The sequence below is a fragment of the Epinephelus lanceolatus genome, chromosome 2 (genome assembly GCF_041903045.1).
Source record: "Epinephelus lanceolatus isolate andai-2023 chromosome 2, ASM4190304v1, whole genome shotgun sequence".
Classification (NCBI taxonomy): domain Eukaryota; kingdom Metazoa; phylum Chordata; class Actinopteri; order Perciformes; family Serranidae; genus Epinephelus; species Epinephelus lanceolatus.
In genome coordinates, this window is record NC_135735.1 from 24,044,477 (window position 1) to 24,069,770 (window position 25,294).

General features: G+C 41.1%; 1 protein-coding gene across 2 annotated transcripts in view; it reads right to left on the reverse strand.

Moving 5' to 3' along the window:
* sbf2 (SET binding factor 2) overlaps window positions 1-25,294 on the reverse strand; it is a 126,964-nt gene that overhangs the window by 24,614 nt on the left and 77,056 nt on the right. For both annotated transcript variants that reach the window (XM_033619623.2, XM_033619617.2), the window contains exons 18-28: window positions 13,295-13,465; window positions 12,750-13,021; window positions 10,470-10,642; window positions 10,115-10,188; window positions 5,929-6,124; window positions 4,924-5,051; window positions 4,028-4,203; window positions 3,660-3,793; window positions 3,369-3,570; window positions 1,791-1,987; window positions 1,333-1,473 (exon numbers count right to left, since the gene is read on the reverse strand). In XM_033619623.2, coding sequence (XP_033475514.1) covers window positions 1,333-1,473; window positions 1,791-1,987; window positions 3,369-3,570; window positions 3,660-3,793; window positions 4,028-4,203; window positions 4,924-5,051; window positions 5,929-6,124; window positions 10,115-10,188; window positions 10,470-10,642; window positions 12,750-13,021; window positions 13,295-13,465 — 1,864 coding nt within the window. The remainder of the gene's footprint in view (window positions 1-1,332; window positions 1,474-1,790; window positions 1,988-3,368; window positions 3,571-3,659; window positions 3,794-4,027; window positions 4,204-4,923; window positions 5,052-5,928; window positions 6,125-10,114; window positions 10,189-10,469; window positions 10,643-12,749; window positions 13,022-13,294; window positions 13,466-25,294) is intronic.

The following is a 25,294-nucleotide window of genomic DNA, read 5'->3' on the forward strand; positions in this document are numbered from 1 at the left end:
CCCACAGAATCTCCTTCTCTCTCTGTCTCATAAACACACACACACACACACACACACACACACACACACACACAGAAAGATAAGTAGGTGAAAAATAGCTGCGGACCAGAGCACACACAAAAAGGAAGAGAGTGATTGCCTGATGTTGGAGAAAAAACAGAGCCGCAGTGAACAAAAATAAAGAGTGCAACTCTGCAGTTTTTCTCTTTATCAGAAGAAATGAACTCGGCGTGGCCTCTTGTCCCTTGCAAACAAACTCAGTTTTTTCCCACGGCAGAGTGGAGGCCATCGCATAGGGAATTCAGGTCAGGTAGGAGTGCGGGCAGTCAGGTGACGTAGCTTTGGTTTAAGGAAACTAACGATCCCAGAGTCAAGCCTCACAGACACCAACTCTCTGCAGACTCCACCAATCTAAGAGTTAGGTTTAAATCATAATAGTATATAAGGTTATGGTTAGGGTAAAGATGTGCTCATGTCATATGGAAGTTATTATATTTACCAGTTTTTGGCATGAAAATGAATCCAACCTTTAGGTCACAGACGAAACAATGGCAAATCTTGATTTATATTTGTATAATGTGATGAAGAAATATCTCAGTTTACCAAATTATCATTAAATAATAAGTAGTTATCTGATGTGAGCTGTTGTGAGGTATCCACCTACGTTTGACAAAAGCAAGTCAGATATACTGGAGATTCACACATTGCAAACTAGCAAATACAGCAACATCCACATGACGTAAACGCAGCGTAAGGTCATGGTGAGACTCACCTCAGTGGTTTTAACAGAACGTTCTCACACCCAACAATTTGACTTGTCAATTACAGGGGCAATTGATTGACATCGATGGCTGCATTCCACTTAGGTGTTCCAGTTTTAAAGACATGCTACTGCGCATGTAGGATTAACGTTATGGCTCAAGGCCTTCACACACTGGTGGCCTGAGAAGTAACCAACATACTTATACAAAATACTGAATATTTAAGAAATTACAGTGCTTTTTTTGGTCTGGTAACAAATAAAACAATAAATATATTGAAGTAAATTAAATTAAAGGCCCTTAGAGAGGAGCCTTCATTAATGTTTTACCTAACCTGTGCTTTTCCCAGTAGTCAAACTGTCTTGTTGCTAACTGCATTATCAGGGATCCAAAAACTTAAAATGACACATTATATAACACATCAATGTGTGTTGTTTTAAGCATGAGGAGTCTACAATCTAGAACTATCTAAGATATGTAATCTAAATGGTCAAGCAGCAGCGAGAATTGAGAAACTCAGCATCATCCAGTTAATAACAATATAATCTGGACATCATTATGATCCGTGTACCTGGTGAGAGGCCGATGAGGGAGCGGTTGGACAGGGTGTTGTTCCCGTTCATTTTGAAATAGACGGGGATAGAGTCGAGGATGGCTTGCAGGTACTTCTCTTGTTCGAGACTACTGGACGATTCTGAGGACGAGGCAGGAGCTACAGGAAGAACACAACACTCGATTCAGACAAAAAATAATCACCAGTGTTTTGAAATCAGTTTGAATCACAGGTCAAGTGTTTGATAGACTAACCATCAAATGTCTTTTTTCAGAGGTAAAGCAGCACAAATGGCATAAATAATGAAAAGAATGAAGATTAGTTTCAATTCTACAAACTAAAAAATCGCAAGCCAGTTAGCTTTAGTTAGGTGTTATTGCTGAGGTCGGTTAGCTGAAGTAATGTGTTTTAAAAGTACAGAAAAATAAAACAACTCAGCCTTTAAAACAGAAACTCAAGCTGCTGTGAATACACACCTGTTGAGGAAGGGTTCTGCGACTTGAACAATCCCACCACACTCTTGCCGTGGAAGCCTCCTGAGCGGAGCAGCACGGCTTTAGTGCGAGGATGTTTCCAACACACAACAGGCAGACGGTTGTGTCTGTAGCAGCGGGCCACTTTGTGTAGACTGCTGTCCTGTACGGCCTGAGGAACCACCAACAGCCCCGGGTAACTGATGGAGAGAGACGGAAGAGACATCTCAAACATACAAGGTTTACGGAAAAGATAATATACCGCAAATAAACCACCACAAAGCAATTTGTTCATTCACAGAGACAAATGTTCTCTCACTGAATTCGCAGCCAAGATTTAAGTAGGATTATGACTCTATTAGTCACAGCACTTGTGTTTTTGTGTGACAGACTGAATTTAAATCTAGCTGTCTCAATTAATAAGTCAAACATCTGTCTGCTAAAGAAGAACTCACTGGTCTTTTAAAATACTGAGGTTTACAAAGCTTCTGGTCCGGCTACGAATCCAAATCAGTAGGGCTGGACCCAAATATTCCACTAATCATTAATAATATTATTAATATCAGTCATAATATTGATTTGTTTGGTTGGTATTTCTTTTTCTTTGGGATTCAGATATTGTTTTTTTTTTGTTGAGAAATGGCAATTAAGAAATTCTTAGTTAATTTGAATCTTATAAATATAAATCTCAAATTTCTAATTTGTTGGAGCTAGTATGCTGTTTCTGTGCTCCTGTTTCACAGCACCCTTTCAGGCATTTTTTCAGATTCAGAGGTCTATGATTTATTCATAATGAATTGTCACAAGCTGTTATTATGTCACAAAAAGTGCATAGATAGGACCTCCTTCAACCAAAAAAAAGAAGTCTTTTTTTTAATCAACAATTGACAACACAAGCAACAATACTGATGTCTGTAGAATAAATCTGAGCTCAGACTACAGGAATATTGGGCTGATATATTCCCGATTCACCCCTCCTGACAATCAGCGGAGAAATCCAGTCTAGGACCTTGGACAGTAACAATGTTCAGCCCAGATTATCTGGTAATGTGAGAGGCTTATAGATCCAGTTTTAAAGCTCTTGAACTGCTCGCAGACCCGTCGGAGCCACCCTGAGAATTTCAAACATGCTTGATATTTAGGATTTAAAGTCTGGATGTTAACATTTATGACTACATCAGTATGGAGCAGCTGACGGTGTAGCCAAGCAATGGAAAACATTCTAGCCCTTGAGGCTAACGTTAGCTAGCATCCTTCTGTTGACAGCTTTTAAAATCAACAGTTAAAATCTCACCTCCAGCTCTCACTGAAGAAGAGACAGCCTTGTTGACCTTGTCTCCCCAATCATTCATCCAGACTTGTTTAGCCTTCTGCTTTTGTTTATCTCTGCGCAAAGCATCGTGAACTGCCAGCAAGATGTTGCACCATGACCATGTTTTGTTTACATCTGCTTCCTCATGAAATCAAGTGAGGTGGTGCATTCAGGCTCCCTCTGGTACGATAATCTTAGTGTGTGATGTGCCATTATTTTAAAATCTTGTAGTGTGTGCATATTTGAGATTAGAGAGAGCAGGTACATACCTGCGGCAGAGGGAGTAGAGTCTGTTCACAGCTGTGATCCTGAACTGCTCGCCTGACTTGGAGCGAGACGAGCTGGCAGTGATGGTGCCCAGGCCAAGACGTTGATAGTCACGGAAACAGGACTGCTCCACCAGCTGCTCCATGGTGGACTTCTCTGATGCTCGCAAAGTGCTGCTGGGTGGCGGTTCACCATCATCTGATACTAAAACACACACATGTAAAGGCGAATTACGGCCTTTTATTTCACCTCTCCCAACACACCCTCTCATGCACGTGTGTCACTCCTCTCACTTGAAATGTCATCATCTTCATGCCAGGTCATCCTGCTGCCTCTGTCGTTCTTCTTCAGTGTGGACTGGCTGCCACGGCCCATGGTGATCTTCCCGGCCCGCTTTGCTCCTTTGACAATAGTTTTGGACAGTGTTCTGTGAGGAGTGCAGGACAGATGGCAACGTCATTTAATGGGTGCAGTTTCAGCATCAAAACAGGAGGTTTACTTCCAACATTTCCAGAGGAGAAACAAACTCCTGAGGTATTCATTTATTTACACTAATGTTTCAGATGACACCTGGAAGTGATTCCCTTCAGTGATGTTTGGCAAATTTGTTTACAATAATGATTTAGTCCAGAGCTTGATTCTGTGAAACTGCACCACAAACCTGAAGCCGGTGTTCCTCTCTTTTTGTTTTGGAAGGATTAGCTGAGGTGTTGTTTGTCCTGCTGCAAAAGCAAAGGAGCTAAAGATGGACTGTGGGTAGCGGATCCTCTGGAGGTGCTTCCTGAAGATCTCCACCATCTCTGAGCTCACCTCCTCATCAAACGCCACCTTTATCAGCTGCAAGAGATATTAGTGAAACTGCATCAACATGTGTTGAAGCCACCTTTAAATACAGGGATGGGTCAGTGGGTCAATTTGCGCTGTATCAGTGCTAAGATTCCTCTTTGTTTTGCCACCAAACATTTGCTAAAGCATGCAGATCTGCAACTTCCACATCTTAACACAACACTGGCTAACCAGCCTATGTATGGTTTCCACAACAAACATGCACACACACACATTTAATTTCAACTCTAAAGAGATGTCCACATGGGTCAAGTGACCCAAAATCCAATAACACAAGAACACAAGAACATGTTAGTAAAAGATAGGAATGAACCATAAAAACTTTTCCAGCAGAGCATCTAGAGAGTACAAACACATGCTTGGCTGAAAATGGCTTTGATTCTACAAATTAAGCTCATGTTATGAAACACAAGCCAGCGGGGTCTCTGACAAATGTGCCACCCTGATTGTGCATTGTCATTTAATAAAGTGTTACTGCTTGTATAATAGTTTGTGCAGTTTGTGAACCCTCTCGCAGGCCAGTGAGTTCAGGAAGGACATTAAGTTAATATAATTACCTTAAACATTTAATATCTGAGAAACTGAACCACAGATTATCTAAAACTTAATTCATCACATTAATCACATTCACTAAAACACACTCCACTGCATCCACCCATGTGTTTAAGATCTTTGGGAACTGATGTCCACACTCGTTTTTTCAGCGTTTACCTGAAATGATGCAGAGCGGAGCTGCAGGCCTTCCTGTATGTTCTGCTGCAGCTGGTTCTGAATGCTGATCTTTTTCTCTTTGGTCAGCGTGGACACTGGGAAAGCTCTGATTACTGCCTGCTCCCCGACTGGACACACACAGGGACAAAGATCAGCATCACGCTACTGACATCATCTTACAGACACAACACACTGGACCACCTGCTGATAACTTAGTTTTTAAATTCTGTTATTTAGTAGACAGTAGAGAGGTGACAGGAAACGACGAAAGAAAAAGACGGGGCATGACATGATACAGAAGTGCCCTGCCAGATGTGAACCAGGGACGTCACTAGGGCGCAAGCCCACCTATTGTTAACAAATTAGAACAGTGGTTTTCAAATCTTTTACACCGCGTACCACCTCAGAAAATATTAGGCCCTCTTAAACCATTCATTTTGCCTCCACTTATTACCTTGCTGTTACAGTTTAGCTCTTAACAAAAGATGGACGTGTGCGGGTGCTACCTTCTTGAATGCAACAATGTAGCAGGCTGATATCAAAACAAAAATAGGACACAAGAAAGGAAAAACCTATTGTAAATGACATGTTAAGGATCCCATAGTTTAAAAATTTCATTCAATATACTGTATTATATACACATATGTTAAAATTTATTTAATGTTTAAAAAACATTTTGGAGATTCCTCTGCGTACCACTAGAGGGAGCTTATGTACCACTAGTGGTCCAGACAGATCATTACAGTGATACAGGATAACGCTGAACGCTATTTGAGCAGAAAAAGATGGAATGGTTTCAATACTTGGGACTAAATTTTTAGTTGAAAATAACTGCTAAGTGACGAAAAATGCATTGCTGTCGAAGAAAAAAATGTCATTTTATGTAAAACGACGATAAATAGTCTTTAATTCAAAAGCACGTGTATTATATTGAAAGTGAAAATTATCCTGATATTTAACTGAACTGAAACTTGAAAGCTAGTGTTACAATGGTTAAGTGTTTACCGAGTGGATCATGGGGGGTGCCTTTGAAAATGATGCGGTATGTGGTGAGAAAGAGGGCTCCCTCTGCCGGCAGGATATGAGGGCCCCCCAGGAGGCCCCCAGTAGCCTCCTCCCTGCCGTCAGGATCCAGAAGCACCCGCAACCCCTCTGACACCAACTCCTCTCCAGGAAGCAGCGCTGGACGCAGAATCTTAGGCTGATGGGAAAACAGAGCAGAACATTGAGCACAGGGCCAGATGCGTACACACAAACTGTATCTGCCGAGAAGCACGTCTGAGATCAAATTTGGGTATTTTTCTTCGACTGCAAAATGTTTTTAAATGAGGGACTCGGCAGAAGCATTTGCGTCAGAGAATCATGTTCTAAAAGGCCAGGAAATCAATTTATCATTATAATGTCAAATCACAGCACCACATGATCGCATTGGACGTATTTAGCCTCCCATGCACGTCATCATCAAAAACACACACATACACACAAACACACACCAAGCATTAGATGAAGATCTAAAAAACAAATTTGCCAAGAAAAACAAATTCATACTCTCTGTAGAGACCAATTTTTAACCCCCCAAGCTAAACTCATGATCTGTTTTTTGAGTAAAAATTATTCTGTTTATCTAATTTATTGTACTGAGGACTCAGTGGAGGTTGACTAATTTAGGATTTTTAAAAGGTCAATATAATAATGAACAGGCAGAGGCTGATAGCTGCTTAATCGGCTGATAGAGTGTAGTAATTTAAAAATATTAATAAAAAAAACAACAACCTCAAAATACTTTCTCCACGATTGCTAAAACATAACAAAACAAGACTATGTCAAAACCTTGTATATGCCTGGATCGTCTCTGAACTGCTATAGGGCTTTTAATTTGACTTCATCACTGAGTCATTCAGTCACGGACTTTCACCTTTACAGGGCTGGCCCCGCTGTTGCGGTCGAGCCAAAAAAAATCATGTAAATACATGTTAAAATGAGGAACAATACACTGAGACACAGTCCACTAACCACTGATCAGCCCCTTTTTCTTCATTTAGCACAACCATCACCTCCTCAGCTGTCAGTGATGTACCTTCCCGCGTGACTGGTGAAGGCTGTGCAGCCGTCGACCACTATCAGAGCAAAAATTTACTATCACTGCCGATTATTTGGCCAAACCAATAAATCTGTGACCTCAAATACTCACTGGTTTTCACTTTATGCTTTTGAAATTTAAACACATGAAAACTAGCTGACATGATATGTTCTTACTTGTACAATAAGACTCATTTCCTTGACCGATTTCTTAATTCCTATCAGTTTTTTTTCAGTGGGGCAGGGGTTACAGTGCAACTCTGTGCCTCAAACTCACACATGTGAAAGAAACTACAAAACAATGGCAGAAAACTGTAATGCATTAAAGGTTTAATATAAAATGATGCATATGTATGTGCTACCTTTATTCTATTTACTTAGTTTAATCATTTTAAGATGAAAATCATACGTAACTAACAGACTGAATGAATAGTCGCCCTTTGTTTTACATTGTTGTCTGCAATCATGTCAAAGCGGTTGTGTTTCAGGAAGTATTGGTTTTAGTATTTTTCATATTGTGTGGGTTCAAAGTTAATTTCTGTTTTCGTGGAAGTTAACAGCACTTCTTCAGAAAGAAGGAAATGGGAGATGAATTAGGAAACAGGAAACACAGCGTGACATGTGCCTTATATGATATGAAATACCCAGGTGTTAACCACATTTCGGTGTTTTCCTGACAGAAATGAATATTAACCAAATCAAACACCATATGAGGAACTTATTCTACTGTATGAACTGTAACTAACAACAGTCAAGTGTTGCTGCAGCTCCTTCTGGCCTCCACAGCCAGCAGAGAAACACTCAGTTGTTCCACTGTCACAAATACGAATGAGGAGGGACATTAGATCATTCACAGCATTTCCCATTAAGGCCACAGCCAAACTGGGGGAGTTGAGGTCTGGCCAGGAGATAATAAGAGCGTCTTGAATCTGTCTTTGAATGGACAGCGAGACCAAGACGAGAGTCCCTCTGCACCTCATTACTGCTGCGAGCTCAGCTTCTTATTAGAGCTGCACCTTAAATGCCTTCATTGTATTTCTTCTTTGTGTTATTGCTACCATTACTACTACTATTTCGACCTGTCATGGATCCAGAGTCAGTGCTGTTTACACACTTTTTAGTATTTTTTGGCATGCTGCTTGCAGCCAGCAGGCCAGGATGGAAGCTTTGTCCAACACATAAACATGTGAGAGGTTAGCCACAAAGTACAGCAGACGATCTGCCCAGACTGCTCACCACTTTCTCCAGGTTGCTCCCAAGACAGTGCTGGCATGGTGTTTGTCTGTGTGTGTGAGTGTGTGCGAGAGGAATTAGAGAGAGCTGGCAGACATATAGCACAGCAAAGTCCAAAAGACCAAGTGGTAAAATCTGAAAGTGCGATGATGACTGGAAAACATTAGATGAGATCGGCACTATGCACATTCTAAGGCTGATGACATTTAACTTGTGACAGTTTTGTGCTTGTTGATCTAGATCAGGGGTGTCAAACACACGGCCTGCAGGCCAGAACTGGCCCGCAGAAGGGTCCAATCTGGATCACTGCATGACTTTGCACACCTATAGGCCCAGACACACCAAACTGACATCAAAGTATTAGTGGCAGAATGTTGCGTCACCTCACGTTGCCTGTGTTGCAGCCACAAAGTTGCACTTGAACATGCCGCAAAGACTACAGCCAACAACCAACTAGCATGTGCGTTCTGCACCTGCGTGAGAGGAAATAACCCCCCATCCCAGCAGGTGGCGGTAGTCTGTATTCATCATTAAAAAAGGAAAACTGGAAGACCAACAGGTCGGTTTCAAGATGCTAGTTAGCCAGTTAGCACGTTAACAACACAACACGATGTATAAAGAACAAATAATATTTACCGTGTGCTAGCAAACAGTAACACCAACAATTATGAGCCTTTTCTGCTAAAGAGCTCAATGGCTAAAAACTCTAATTTAATGTAACAAGTTTTTTTCGATTTCACATTTTTGTTTGGCTTTCTCGATTCAGTTTCTCTTCTTGTGCACCGAGCTGAATTGCCAATCAGAGTGATTTCATTCACCAAAGGGCTCCGCTGTCTTGGATGCTGATTCAACATTGCCGACATTGACTCACGGCTGATGGTCAGCTTGGTGTGTGTAAGGATGCACTTGTGTAAAGGCTAAGAGGTGCCAGGTTTCAGGAGCAAGTTAAACAGTGAGCCTGTTCACGTCTTTAAATCTCGTCTGAAAACGTACTTTTATAGATTGGCCTCTCCTGACAGGTGATAGACTTCTTGTGTGTATGGGAGTCTATGTATTTGCAGCCATGTGGATATGTATGCATGCTTACAGGTATATATGTGTTTAAGTGTATATGTTGGTGTAGATGTAAGTATATGCTTATGTTTTATTAGTATCATTTTTGTGTTGTATTTTTGTGCTTTTAGCTTGAAAAGCACACTACGAATAAAGTTCTTATTATTATTTTATGTAAAATGCTTCTTAAGAGGCTTTTTGACCCTGACCAGAAAACAGCTCTCTGAAAAAACAATGAATACTTACTGTGGTCATATTTAAAGACATTGAAGCATTCAGCAGCTTCAGTACAAAAGAATCTGTATCACACTTCTCTCTTATATCACACGTCTCTCTTAAACTAATATTAGTGGAACCCTGTTACTAAGGCACTGCCAACATTTTTGATTTGTACTGTAAATGGTTTGGAAGACAGGGGATAACTTAACCTGCCGCCTCAATAACTTCCACTTAAGTTTGGTTTGGCACTGCCAGTATTACTACACAGGAGTGGACTGACTGAATGTGGAAAAACTGAGACTTATGGTTGAAACTGCACTTATTTTTCTCAAGACATCTCAGGCTGTTTACCATCAGTTTTGTAAACAGTTGAACATTTTCAGAATGTGCTTGTACTTCTTGACACCAAGGGATGGCTCAAATTAGGAGGTGTTGTTAATTATAGGTTATTATGCAACAGTTTTACTGGTCTGGCCCACTTGAGATCAAACTGGGCTGTATGTGGCACCCCTGGTCTAGGTTTTAACAAGTCTACCCCTGCCATATAACTGTATATACACTGTCATACAGCTGCAGACCCAGCAGCCAAGAATAGAACAACACTCACCTTCTGAATGGGAGGTAACCTCCTGCTCTCTCTGTGAACCGCCTCCAGCGCCTCCATCTGCATAGCAACGATGCCTGTGGGTCACAAGTCAGGGTCAGCCACCATATGTACACACACAAGTGCACACACAGAGCTGGTACAGAGAAACACATGTATGTACACACTGTCTTACAACCACAGTGTGTATTTACAGATTTTAAGGCCATTGAACATGTCAGGAGTTAATCAGCTCGGAGGCCTCTGTTGCTGTTGGCCTGAGCCGAGAACACACACGCACATGCAAGGGTTTACGCTGCATAAAGCTGGGGGAATTAGGACAGCCGCAGAGTGTGAATGGACACTGTGAGCGCTGTACCTGGGATCATGCTGTGCAGGCTCTTGATGTGTTCCTGGGTTACTCCACTCTCTGTGCACACTTTGTCGATGAAGCGGGCGACGAACCTGACCACAGAGTTGGCCACATCGCTGTTCTCCGAGTCCTCAAACCCGCTCTCTGTGTCAAAGCTCTCTGCAACGCTACCAGCAATGCTGTAAAACACACATGATGACACAGTGAGAATGAGAGAGGTCTGCCAGCATGTCCCAGGAGATCTGATCTGATATCTGAAAGCTGTGTGTTGACAGAAATGGATTTGAGGATGCACTGTTATAAAGAGCAGTGAAAGCGAGAGTGATTTGCAGCCTGGCATGGACTAAGTGTGGATGCCTGGATCAATCGTTAAGACTCTTTTAGGAGAGTGTTTCACATGAAATAATGATGCAACCTTCCCTCTAGATTCACAATTAGTGATGAAATCCAAATGTCCTCTGTGAAAAACAAACAAGTCTGGGGCAAAAATGAAAGAAAGAACTGAGAAAATTTCCACACAAACAAATTCTTGGCTGCAGCATTTCTGCTTTAGAAATAACAACAAAACAAAAGAGTAACATTTTGTTCTTCTGCAGGCTATTTAGGTATTTAAAATATTTAATGACGCTGTACATAACAAAAACTGAAATATTAAAGCTAAACTGTGGGACTTTTACATGTAAATGTGTGTCTATTATATTCAAGCCTTTGTCAAACAAGTTCACACAATACAATCAAGCCAATCGCAGTACACGGAATTCCCGTGTAGATGCACAAAAAGTTATGCCAGTCCATAATGACGCTGTACCGTCACCCATAGCAACACCAAGAATGGGTAAAAGCAAACTGCTACTGGCTTCATGTTGGAAGAGTTAAGTTCCAAAAAGGTCAGTGACTTCAGTGGTGTGAAACAGGGAATCTTTTAGAAACAACGCCTCTCGCCCTCTTCTTCTCTCGCCATGCATATGCAGCAATCTGTGCCATCAGGTCATTTTGTTGTAAGCCTGTTATAAGGTAAGCCTTCGTGAAGCTCGTCAAAAACGCAATACATATATATAGATTCAAGGGTATATTTTTTGGTATTTGGTAACTGTTCCGATGTGTAAATTGTGGTTGATTTTATGCACAATTGAGATTTTACACAAAATCTGAACCTCACTCAGAGTTACTGTTGTTTACAAACTAAAGAACTGGGCGATAATTTTTTATGTGTTTTTACTGAATATTTAAAGGCAAACTTGCGCTTAAGCTGACATACAAAATAACACTTTGTTGCAACCGCATGTTCTTGAAATTAATAATAAAATTCTTTTCAGAATTTTGTCATATCGAAAATATAATAATTGCAAAAACAACCTAAAATATTTTGATGTTATTTTAGGGTCATATCAGTGAACCCTACTAGCCAGAGCTAGAGGGGGCATGAAGGGGGTAGAGACCACAGCTTTGGAGCAGGAGATAGGATTATGGTGGAAGCTATGATAGAAAATCGTCAGAAGCGTCCAAGAAAAGTTTCTGGAGTGGATGCTCCAGATAAAAACAGAAAGTCTGCGCTCAGAGGAGGGTTTAAAGTCAATAGAAGAAAGTGATTGGTGAGATCATTTGCAGGCACATGCTCACAGTGTTTGTGTGGTTACTCTCTGCCAGAGGGGGGAGACAAAAGTTCCACACAGCTTTCAAATTTTGTTCTTCTAACGATTTGATAACGAAGCCTGAAATTCGGAACAATACTTTTTTGGCTGCATGCCTTTCAATTCTAAGAAAATACATACATGGGGGATCATCCCAGATTTATTTCACCCCACAATTGCTGCAGAGCACGGGAAATCACTTCCACTGCTATTTTGTTTGGTTTGGGTGAGTACAGTGAAGCCCCACTGAAGACGCCCTGAGGGCTTTAAACTTCCCAACAGAAGTCAATGAGCCTGACTCTGTTTTGAGCAGTAGTGGTGTAAGCCCACAGGATGGATGTGGGCCGGAAACAGGAGAGGTACTGAGTTCCATCTGGCTTGACAGGAAGGTATCATGTAGACTGCAAGTTTTGCCACATTCGCCCACATACTTATCATCACCTTATTAAGAGGGGTGTGCATACTCCCAAATCATGAAACCTTACCTCAAGGTTTCCTCCAGGTAAGACTGATTGTTCTACCGTACAAATACAGAACAAGCCAAAAATATGTTGTAGTCTAGTATGTGTTTGATGTAAGTGGACAGTAAAGACGAGTTAAACAATGATTACATCCTTTTCTCCCCTCAGATACTTTGTGCAGTTGCTCTGCTGACCTGTTTGTGACGATGCTGTTGCTGCCGCTCTCCCAGTCAGCGACAGGGGCATTGCGGAGCAGCTTGAGCTTGCTAGTATCCAAAGGAACTAGCAGGTAAACCATGAGGCTGGCGTAGTGGATGGCCTGGCTGAACACAGTGCTCTCCTCATTCTTCACCAGCTCGTGCTGCTTCTCCTTGCTCAGGCTGGGCCACAAACGCAGCTGCTCTGCTGCCAGGTCCATGGCTGTCTGCTCCTCATCTCTGGGTGCTGCAGGCTCGTGGCCTGCCTCCTGGAGAGGTCAGAGGAAACGTTTGAGTTTGACAGAATTTCCTAAAGGCTTCACCCTTTAAAACACAATAATCCCTGACCTGCAGAGTGGCAAATAGTTGAAACAGTGGATGATTTTCCCATTTATCCTTTAATTGTGATTTTTTTTTATATTTGGAAAACTATTCCATATTTCACAAATAAAAAGAAAAATAACCATGTATGAAAACCATAGGTTACATTTCAAAATGTCTTGTTTTGTCAAAAAAACAATTATATCAGTTTACTGTCGTACCTTTAGCCTCGCAGTGATGGTGTCTTTCGCCTCTGGAGTGTTAAGATAAAGGGATCGGATCTGACCCTGGACCTCACTGTAGAAGGTGGCTTCCCAGAACTGCTGGTTGGTCCAGATGGGATGGTCCTGAACGCAGGTGTAGGCAAACTGGTTCACCCCGGGAGCCAATTTCTGCAACACAAAATGTAGGTCATAGGGTCAGGACGATATAGAGAAGCAACATCAAACAGATGACTATGCTTTTTTTTTTTTTTTAGATCTATTTTTTTGGGGGGCATTTTTAGCCCCATTTTTAGGACAGACAAGTGTGAAGGGGGGAGAGAGAGGGGGAGTGACATGAAGCAAAGGGCCACAGGCTGGAGTCGAACCCAGGCCGCTGCGGCAACAGCCTTGTACATGGGGCGCCTGCTCTACCACTAAGCCACCGATGCCCCGATGACTATGCTTTTGAATAGAGGTCTGTGTATGTGTGTTCCAAGATATCAAGCCACTGCATGCTTGTTTGAATGTGTGAAACCACCCCTGCACACAATGACACATGAAGCCCTTATGAATGGTTTTATCTAGAGAAATCAATTGTTTTATGAGTCACTGTTTCTCTGAGAGTTTATGTTGTTTCCCATAGCAACAGAAACTGTCAGGCATTAACAGTGTTATTTGACCAGTTTAGATTTAGATTCGAGTGGCAATTTTCCTTAATATTTTGTACGTTAAATGAAATTATTCATTGGCTAATTCTAAATAGACAGATGAACTGAACTAGAATTACTGCCTTGTGGTTGTATGCCTCTGTGCAGTTACAGTTTACATCCATGTCTGTCCAGACTCATGTAGACAATGCTTCAAATATGGATGTTGCTGCAAAGAACCTACATATTCTATAATGTGGATGCTTCAGACACATCTTCAACATGGCAGCACAGAAGATCTACACATCGGCACAGTTTCAAGGTGGATACCCAAGATTAGTGACACCAATTCAGTATCTGACCAAATGTCTCCCCTTCTGTTCCTGAAAAATGGCATTGAGTAATGGCCAGAAAAGTGATTTTGTAGAACATTATGATGTCACAGTGAAGCTGACCTTTGACATTTTGGATATAAAATGTCATCACTTCATTCTATCACACATTTGTGTGAAATTTTGTTATGATTAGAATAGGAATTCTTGAGTTATGGCCAAAAATATGATTGAGCACCAAAATCTAATCAGTTTATTGTTGAGTCCAAGTGGATGTTAGTGCCAAATTTGAAGAAATTCCCTGAAGGTGCTCTTGAGATCTTGTGTTCACGAGAACACAAACTAACACCCCAAAAACATTTCATTAATGACCTCCCAGTCCAGAAGTCAAATGAACCTATTGTCTAAACCTTCCCTCCACTCCCCATCCCGTCTGGAGTTTCAACACTTGCAAAATTTGTAAAGCATACGGACACAAATGGATGAGATGCGGCGAAGTATCTATGATCTATTATTAATACTCTGCAAATAAACTAAATAAAAATGTCATGACAAAACCTCCTAATCTCTTTTCTGAATTGCTGTGCACAACTATATGCAGATGATACCATTCTATAAACATCAAAAGCCTCTGAAGGGACCCAACAATCTGATCACAATATCCTACAAATGTGGCTGTCAGCTAACAAACTACTGCTCAAAGGTGTGAGACAGAACCTCGACTCCAAATCCTAATATTTGACTTGCAATGGTGGCTGATCTCTTCAGGAAGTAGAAAAAATATCTAGGTATGTGGCTCAACTCTGAATGTACCTTTAAACCACAAGTTGATTATGTCATGAAAACAGTATTTTGTCTTTAGTCTTGGTGTTCTGAATCACTCCAGACTAGGTTTTGCGTGTTTCGCAACTTGTACTACCTATGATGGACAACACTGACACTGTTTACATGAATGCTGAAACTGATCTTTGTTCCCTGAATGTTACATATAACAGGCTCTGCAGATTTATATTAGGTTGCTCTTTTTTTTTTCTTTACACACCATTGCACAATGGCAGACACACTCAGTTGGCTGATGTAGTACGTCATTTCACTGGTTTTAATTTATTTTTAAATGCATTAACTTTTACTATCCTCACTGTGTAAAACAATTTTTGAACCTTATACTTCAAGTTATTCACTAAGACACTCTGATCAGATCCTTTATACAGTCACCTTTGTATCTAATGAAGTTGGTAAAATATCTGTTCTCTGGTGTCATTTGACCTTTTTAAAAATGTTCTGATTTCTCATCTTAAAATAGAACACCAATGTTTTCAGTTACGCCATCACTGTTCCAATCTTTATTTGGAGAGTGATCACTCTTTTTATTCTTTTCTTTTTAGTTAGCTTGTTGTTTGTTATTTCATTGTTGTGTTACTGTCTTGTATTGTTATGTTTTCCAGTTGCTTAGTGAATATTTGTGTCTAGTCCAGTGTTACACACTGGATCCTGGTAGTCGCAGCCCTCTACTTGTGGGCAATCAGTTATTGCAGGTTTATTTCTCATTGCATCAAGAAAGAATTTGGGCTGCAGTGAGTGCCCCCTTGAAAAGGAGTTTGCCAAAAAGCTGGGGAGAAGTGGAAAAACAAAACAAAAAAAGCTAGTTGTGGGATTTAAAGTGAAATCAATCATTCAATGTGAGTCGTAACTTTTTAACAGATAACAACCGTAACGGACCACCCCTCTTTCCCTCTGTGTCTGGATCTATTTTGAGGCAGCGCTGTTGTTTTTCATTAGTGCGGACTGAAGAGTAAAGCACCTGCTGCTTACAAAAACAGCTACTTAAGGAACGTACAGTACTACAGCTGAAGGCATTAATGTTGGCCCATACTGTACAGAGTAACACATATGGTAAACACCGCAGAGCATAAACAATGACACACCACATATAACATGGTCTCAACAGACGCACAGTGTGCCAAGAAATGACCGGCCACAAACCAACATTCACCAACCGTCCGTCTCCCTGCAGAGTCTGAAGGCCACGTGTACAGCTCAGGCCTGTTATTTGATTAGCTTCTGATTTCTCTCCCCTGGGTCTGACACAATACAGCGGTTCCCATTATCACTTCTGAGTTTGCCTTTGAAGGATGAGAACCAGAGAGGTTACTGTAATTACAGCAGACAGAACAAAAACAGCTCTATTCCCAGTGTCACGGGCCAGAAGCCAAGAGAGAGGAGAGCTGGGACGACTGGCGGTGAACTGAGAGCTCATGCCCACACAACAGTTAACACAGGGGAGTTAAAACTGCACTCAGCTCTCCTTAATGATGATTTAAATACATTTTGTTTTCCACATGTACAACGGAGCTGACTCACAAAAATGTGCGTAATGGAGAAATACAGGTAAACATTTAAAAAATCAAAACACACTATTACACAACAGCTGAAGCCAGTTCCTGCTGCTCTTCTAATATTAGATTACAAAAAATGAAACTACTTCATCAAAACCTTACATCGCTGAGTTAAGCAGATTTTCAGGAGTTTTCAAGGTGTTTAAAGAAAGAGCCGAGGATATCCTGCTGGTTAATAACAGAGTGAACTCAGGTCACTTTAATTTATACTGTAAGGCGCCAAATCAAAACAAAAGTCGTCTCAGGACAGTTCTCATACGCAGCAGGTCGAGACAATACTCTTAAATTTACAGAGACTCAACAATTTTCACCATGAGTGAGCACTTTGGCGACAGAGGCCAACAAGAAAGAGATACAAAAGATTATGGAAAACAATGTGAGACTATAGTCCAGGAGCTTTTAAGGTGTAAACACGGAACACAAAAGGAGGGGTAGCAATCAGAGAGTCACTCACAATATATTACTATCAAGATATGTTGCCCACAATAACAATGGTATCACGATACAGCATTTTGGCGATACTTGATACACTGCAGGACAATCATCTACACTACATCATGTCTGTGGTGCTAAGGAGGAAAAAATACCCTAAAAACAGAAATTATGTATTTATTCACTGCATTGTGGCGTCAGTATCACAAGATTTAAGGTAAAACAACGTACATAAAAAGTACACAGAGTCTTATCTTAGTGCTTTTTTAGACACACACATAGTTTGCCAGTTTCTCCATGGTGAGATCAGGATAATGACGAATCAGATTGCTATGCACATTCATTGTGTTGCCTGTGTACTTTACTTTAATGAGACAGTTTTTGCATATTTCATAGTCTTCATCGATTATGTTTGATCTATGTGTAGAAAAAGCTTTCAACCTTAAAGATAAAGATGTCCACACTGTCCCCCTGTGAGTTGTTGTCTGCAACTCCTCTATTCACTTTACCCACATTTATTTGATAAGCGCCACCACTAGGAGTCATGAAGCAGTGACTCCTGTAAGTCAAACTGCCAGACGAATCCGTTTAGAGCAACTGCATACTTTAGTAAATATATATAACTAGTCCATACCCGCTGGTAGCTTTGTACCTATGCCAATCCTCAATGCCCATGTGCAGTTTCACATAGACTGACCACGTCAGTGAGTAGAAAAATGTGGGACAGACAGAATGACACACTGACAGTTTCTGTGATTATGTACAGCATACCATACCATGACTTAGTCATACCAAATATTAGAAAAAAATACAACAACCAACATTTGGCCACAGTCGGTCGCATTTTAGCCATTTTTAAGCATTTTTCCGTTGTTATAGCGCCACCCAGTTGCCAATTACAGTTAAATTTCTCCAGTCACCTTGAGGCGTCCTGTTCTACATATCTACCAAGTTTAGTAAAAATCGATATGACGGTTAGGCCTAGATAAGAAATTAGCTCTGTAGCACCTCCATTTTGTTTGATTGGGTCAAGGTCCCCTCAGATTATGTGTGGTCATATGCCTACAAAGTTGTGTGGTGATCGGTGAAACCCTTGTGATGTTATACATCTTTATGTGATGAGCCATGTCCTCCGCAATATTCATTGTCTTATAGAAGCTTAGTTTTAGTAAGTTTTCCAACTTTTGCCAAGAGGGAACTTTAGATATTGGTCCCTAGATTATGTTCACCGAGTTTCATGCAGATCGGTCAAACTTCCTAGGAAGAGATCGATTTGAAGTGTTTTTCAAAAAATTCAAAATGGCAGAAAATCTATATTACTGAAAGTTATGGGTTCTTGAGACAATTTGTTCCTCATGAGGAGAGGCATCTCTGTGCAAAGTTTCATGTCTGCAACATACGGGACATGACATATGCCCATTCAAAGTTTGCAATTTCAATCGGTTGCTATAGCGCCCCCCTTTGGCCAATTGATGTAAAATTGCTTCATTCGCATCCTCCCATGACCCTCTACCACTGTACCAAATTTCACATGGATTGACCAAGTCAGTGAGGAGAAAAACATGGAACAGACACACCCACACACCCACACTGAGACAGAATTTTCATCATTATATAGTAAGATTAAGACATTGATAACAAGCAACAAGCATGGAAACAAGAAGCACTGCAATATATTCCTGTATCAATATTTTGTCCCACCCCTACACAAAGGGTTGTACCCTTTTTTTTAATTTTTGACTCAGACTTTATTATTTTCTCAACGACAAATTCAGTTCAGTTCAGTTCGATTATCAGGCTTGTTTGAGAATAACAAGACTAAGGGTGTTTTTAAACCTGTAGTTCAGTGCCTCTGAGACCCAGCTAGTGGTTTGACAGAATGTAGCCTTGCACTAGATCATGTGGCAACGTTGGGATGACATTAATGGGAGTGTGTTTAGATGAACTGTTTTCTCTCCAGAAACAGACCCGATGACACTAACTTTGTTATTATCAAAGGAATCAAGCATACAGCCTTAGACTGAGCATGGGAATTGGGCCAGGGAAACACTACATGAAAAGACAAATCTGCTATGGCTAGAAATGCTTTGAAGAGAGGCAATAATGTGACCGACCCTGGCACTGGACTGTGGAATACAAGTTCTTCCCACTGACAGCAAAGAGGTTAGATTTTAAGGATGCAGCTAAGCCTGGGCGATATCTGTTTTTTCATTCAACCATGACATTTCAATGGAGAGTATGGTATACGACAGTATTTGTGTAAGAAAAATGTACGTACTTCCCTTTCTTACTAAAGAAAGATAAATACAATTTACACCTTCTGAATTCAAGTGTCTCTCTTTTATTGAACTAGGACTGACATTATCTTACTGCCATGTTATCCATTAATCCATTTTCACTTCCACTTATCCAGGGTAGGGTTGTGGGGGCAGCAGGCTGAGAAAGGTACTGCAAAGGTCCTTCTCCTTATCAACACTTTCTAGCTCCTCCTGGGGGATCCCCAGGCCTTCCCAGTCCTACTCCAGGGTCTCTTACCAGTTGGATGTGCCTGGAAAACCTCTCATGGGGGGAACCCTGAAGGCATCCTGATTAGATGCCCAAATTACCTCAACTGGCCCCTTTCAAAAGGAAGGAGCAGCAACTCTACTCCAAGATGTCTGAGCTCCGTACCCTATCTTTAAGGCTGAGCCCAGCCACCCTACGGAGGGAACTCCTTTTGGCCGCTCGTATTTGTGATCTCATTTAGTCACTACCCAAAGCTCATGATCATAGGTGAGGGTTGGGATGTAGATGGACTGGTAAATCCAGAACTTTGCCTTCTGGCTCAGCTTCTTCTTCACCATATTGGTCTGGTGTGACACCCTCATCCTGGCTGACACTGCGATAAACCGCCTGTCCATCTCACGCTCCATTTTACACTCACTTGTGAACACAACCCAGAAATATCTGAACTCCTTTGCTTTGGGCAGCAACTCCGTCCCAACTCAGAGGGGGCAATCCATCATTTTCTGGCAGAGTACCATGTCCTTAGATTTGAAGGTACGGACTCTCGTCCTGACTGCTTCACACTTGGCTACAAACTGCCCAAGTGCATGCTGTAGATCACAGATTAATGAAACGAACAGAAGCACATCATCTGCAAAGAGCAGTCTTGTTAACTCATTGTAAAGCACACTTGAGCCCAACTCGTCAAAAGCAAAATAAAACTCACCAAAACCATCTTGATTACTCTAACTGCTGTTCCAACAATTACCAACAATTTATTACCATAAATATAAGTTAAATAAATAAATATGCTGGCTGTTTGTTCACTAGTCGTTTAACATTATCCTTATCACTTACAGTCGCCATCTTTCTCAGCTCAGCTGCCTCTTCCGCCAGCAGAGACTGACCTCTAGTGGCACGGGCTGTGTACTACAATACATCCTAGTACAGTCAATACAGCCTCTCTGTATCAGTTTAATAGAAAGAGGAGGATCTGTATTGTTGATAGTATTAAAACTGATATCTTCAGGATTTCTGAGTACCCTGGTACACGCAGTGCCAGGATACCATTCAAGCCTAAATGGACCTGGACAATAAGATAAGAAGTGAAGCCCTTTGTGTAGTATAGTAATATCCCTCTGGCACAGGAGTGTGTTATGTGTCTTGCAGCAGATGTTGTGTGGGTGTGTGTTTGTGTAGTGGGGAGATCTGTGTGTGATCTGCCATTGCTGTCTATACTTAGCCTTGCTGTGCTTTTTTGACTTGTCAGATATGTGCAGGTCATTTTGACCGGGGTCAGCTCATCCAAATATGATAATACATAGAGCTGAAAGAGACATCCACAAGACAGATGGGCAAGGAGGAGGACAGGAAAACAGAGGAGAAAGGAGAGGAAACAGAGGAGGAAAAGAAAGTAGGAAGTGGAGATGAAGGGGTAAGGAGGGAGTATAACACTATCAGCCCCATCTGGCTGTGTGACTAGTGAAGTGGAGGGATGCAGGGTTGAGAGAGAAAGGGTGAAAAACAAGCAGAGAAACCACAAGGGGAGATAGAAAGGAGAAAATGCTGTGTACAGGTCAAAAGAATGAGGCTATCAGGATTTGGGATCTTGTTTTGAACTCTGGGACATGATCCCAAGGTTCATGCTATGATTGACTGCGGCCTCCAAACATCAGCTGGACAGCCACAAGGCATCTCATGAGTCAACTGTGTCTCTCGGAGACCGCGAAACGGTGTATGTTTTCACTGAAGGGAGTGTACACTTGCATGTAGACACTGAGTGAAGACTGCTTTATCTGATATGTCACCAGCCTTGGGGCAGCGACATTATTTACAAGTGTTTTGGAAGAATTCAGAGCATTCCTGAATTGTAGATACAAAAACAGTCATTATTTCTGAGTTCTCTGTGGGAACGCATGCCTGACCTGTACACAATCCATCTCCTCATTTTTGCAATTCTACACGAGTCAGTGTATTGTGAGGAAAACTACTCGCATCCTGAAACCATGAAAAAACTATCTATTCAAACAATGTATTTACAGTCTTCAGTCATGTAAAACAAACAGAGAAAAGCATGTTGAAAGTCAGACTAATAAACAAAGCCATCATGGCATCCATAGGCCGTATCTGTGTAAAAACACGGCGTACAAGTAACATAAATGTTCCAAAACAGAGTAAACACAGATACGGCAAGTCGAAAGCTGGACGTTTTTGAGACATACAAGGGTCACGCAGTACGTCATTTTCTGTGAGGACATGGTGCACAGAGGTTTGACAGAGCGAGCTGCCAAATCCCCCATGGATAAACTATGGCTGAAAGAATGCTAACAGTCAAGTGTTCTTGCTGTGGAAGCCATCCAGAATTGTGTTTGGGTTTTTCACTTGCTGCTGTGTCCAATCTGTGTTTTCCAGAGGCACTAACTCTGGTGACACATTCAAATTGAAGAAGAAATGCCATGTGGGACCGCAAAGTGCAGAATAACAACAGACCCAGACATCAATGACACCTGTTCATCTCCTGATAAACCCACCCCCTCGCTAGATAATGAATGCCAGAGGAAATGTCCAAGCAGATTACAGAATCACAGCAAAATGTAAAATCTGACCTCTAACAAAGAGCCACTGTACAAAGGTTGTGTGGTATTTAGATAAACTTTACCTACACGGGGCAAATGACACCAACCGTGAATAAGCTAGGATAAAAAGATATTTTGCAAATCAGTTCCACCTTCCTTCTATGTGAAATATTAACAAACATCCACCAAATACTGTTCCATAAGTGGTTTAGTTTGAGCAAAACATCCTAGACGCTGAGAGGAAACCGAAGTAATGCCAAAGTAAAACAACTAAACATAGAATGTGGGTCAATTGCATAAACCGTTCAGTGTCAGCATATGGCCAGATATGAAACTAAACACCGTCTGTCTCCATCCACATGATTCTGGGAGCAGACGGTTGCAGTACAGGGGGAGCTTCCCACGTCCTCCGACCTGGAGACATTAGGGCCATGGGGACATTACCACTGTAAGCATGACCACTGTGTGAGCTTGCCAAAGTCTGGCCAAGAACACCAAACAGGGAATTGACCAATGTGTGACTCCTGACCTTGAATTAGCAGTGCCTGGATGTTTGGCAAGCAGCAGCAGTAAAAAAATAAAAAATAAATACAAAAAACAAAAACATGTATTTCTTATGAATACTTGCACCTTGAGTGAAAAATATGCACTGTTGCTTAAAATGTGTGGATGGTTTAACATTAATAACCTGACTCATACCAAGAAAAACAAAATTATTTTATCTTCAAATGAGTTTGAACTGAAAAGCCTTGCAGGACATGTGCAGGAAATCAAAGGACAAACCTCTGCTCCCGCTTATGGGACTTGTTCAAGATTAATGTCAACATGCAGTTAAATGGGTCAGTGCAGGAAACACAGTTTTGGGTGAGTCAATGATTTGATTCTCAGCACAAGTCTGCTGACTTGGAAAAACTAGTTTCCTAGTGGTATTTACAAGAAGCTGAGTCTTCCTTAAAACAATGGAACAGTGGCACTGCAGGACCATCAAACCACCTCTGAAGCAGGGCAGTATCAGGAGATTTTATACATATAAATCTCATAAAAACATGGCCCACTACAGACTACTGTACAGTAAGTGCTACATGCACATACACAACAAGGTTAACAACAGTCAAATAGGGGTGGTGTGATATACGGGTATTGATTATAAGCATTTAAAAATGTAATACTGATATCATGTTAACAAGACACATTATATATTTTTTTTTTTTCATCTGTAATAGTATTGGCCCAGAATTTCACAATCCGTGCATGCCTTCAAGTGTAATCAATCTTTTTGTATGATTCTGTACAGCTTAAGTTACAGACTCCCTCTCCGCCTCTCTACTTTGACTGTAATTTATTTGCCAAACTAGAATTACTGCCTAATGGTTATATACCTGTGCATACCCATCAAGTTGCAGGTACACTTTGCATCCGTGTCTGTGAAAATATGGATGTTTCACCCACATCTTTCCCCCTGTGGCACAGATGAGCTATACAATCAGCAGAGTTTCAAGGTGGGCACCCAAGTTTAGTGTCAACTTATCAATACCTGACCTGATGTCTCCCCTTCTGTTCCTGAGATATGATGTGGAGTAAAGAAACCAGAAAAATGTTTTGCAGAACATTATGATGCCACAGTGAAGTTGACCTTTGACCTTTTGGATATAAAATGCCATCACTTCATCATTTTATTCTGTTACACATTTGTGGAATTTTTTGTCATAATAAGAATATGAATTCTTGAGATATGCCCAAAAACATGTTTTGTGAGGTCACTGTGACCTGGTGTTTGACCTTCGACCACCAAATTCTTATCAGTTCATTCTTGACTCAAAGTGGATGTTTGTTTGTGCCAAATTTGAAGAAAGTTGCACAAGGCATTCTTGAGATATTATGGTCACATATTATGGTAGACATATGGATGGAATAAGGGATGTAAACATATTGCCTCCAGCCACGGCTTTCACTGGCGCTCAGGCATTACAAGACATGTAACACACAGTAATGAAAAGTTAGAGATTTATTTGACTGATAGCATTACTTTTTTTCAAATTTGCTATAGATACTGTGATAATATCGTTGTTGTGTTCTACTGAGGTAAAACAAAAATACTCATAGATAAAACAGTTCATGTTACTAATTACTCACACATTCTTTCCAAAGACTTCCGTGGTCTTGTCTGGGCGGACTGAAGGACAGGTTGATCATTTACTCTTTGTAGGACACACAGCTACTGTAATGCATTGGAATGCTTGAGAGCCCATGCGAGCAGTCCTTATATAAGTTTCATGTTAGGATAGGGGTAGATGGATGGTGAGGGGCCTCTGAAAATTGAGATGGCTATGTATGTTGCAATGTCCTGGTACATATTGTTCTTTGCAAAATGTAGGCATCCCATCCATGTTACCCAACATGTAAGGCTGCATTTTGTAATATTTAAATTAAGATCATGTCAGACTCTAGATCCTCACAATGAAAGCAGCTGCTGGGATGTTCCATCACCAAGCTTTGTTTTTCTCATATTTTCGCTGCATGATCCTTGCACCACTAAACCAGAGATTACAGAATCATTTTGGCAGACTCCCGCCTGACCTCACTTCACTTTTCACCCTTTGGGTGAGGCAAAGCTCGAGTTTGTCACCAGTTCAAATCATTTGTAAATAACAAGGCAAAATGTGTTGCATTCTCAGAATATTCTTCACCCCAATTACTGTCAGTACCAGACAAGAAATCATTAATAATCTTCAAACTAAAATGGCTGGAAGTCACTCCATTGTGTTATAAATCACAACCAACAATGACGGGATATTGTTATGAAACAGAAATTGCTTTGTTGTGGTATATTCTTGTTGCATGGTTAAACAAGTGTGCACTATGCTAAGAAACACTGACATAATGGATGAATTTTCAATACTGGTGGCCCCGAAGAGAAACAAGAAAAACAACACAAGGTTTATCTAAGAGAGTTACATCAGGCCTAGGCATGTGAACTGGATGAGTCATGTGGTGGTAGAGAGCGGGCCAGGTCCCAATCCAGCCCATCAGGGTATGGCACTGGTACCCAACAAGAAGTCAATGCGGACAGTTGTGTCTGTCCCCATAGCAACGAGCAAGCTGTGGGTACATAGTTGTGGTGAATGATGCAGCTACCCTGTGTTGATAATGT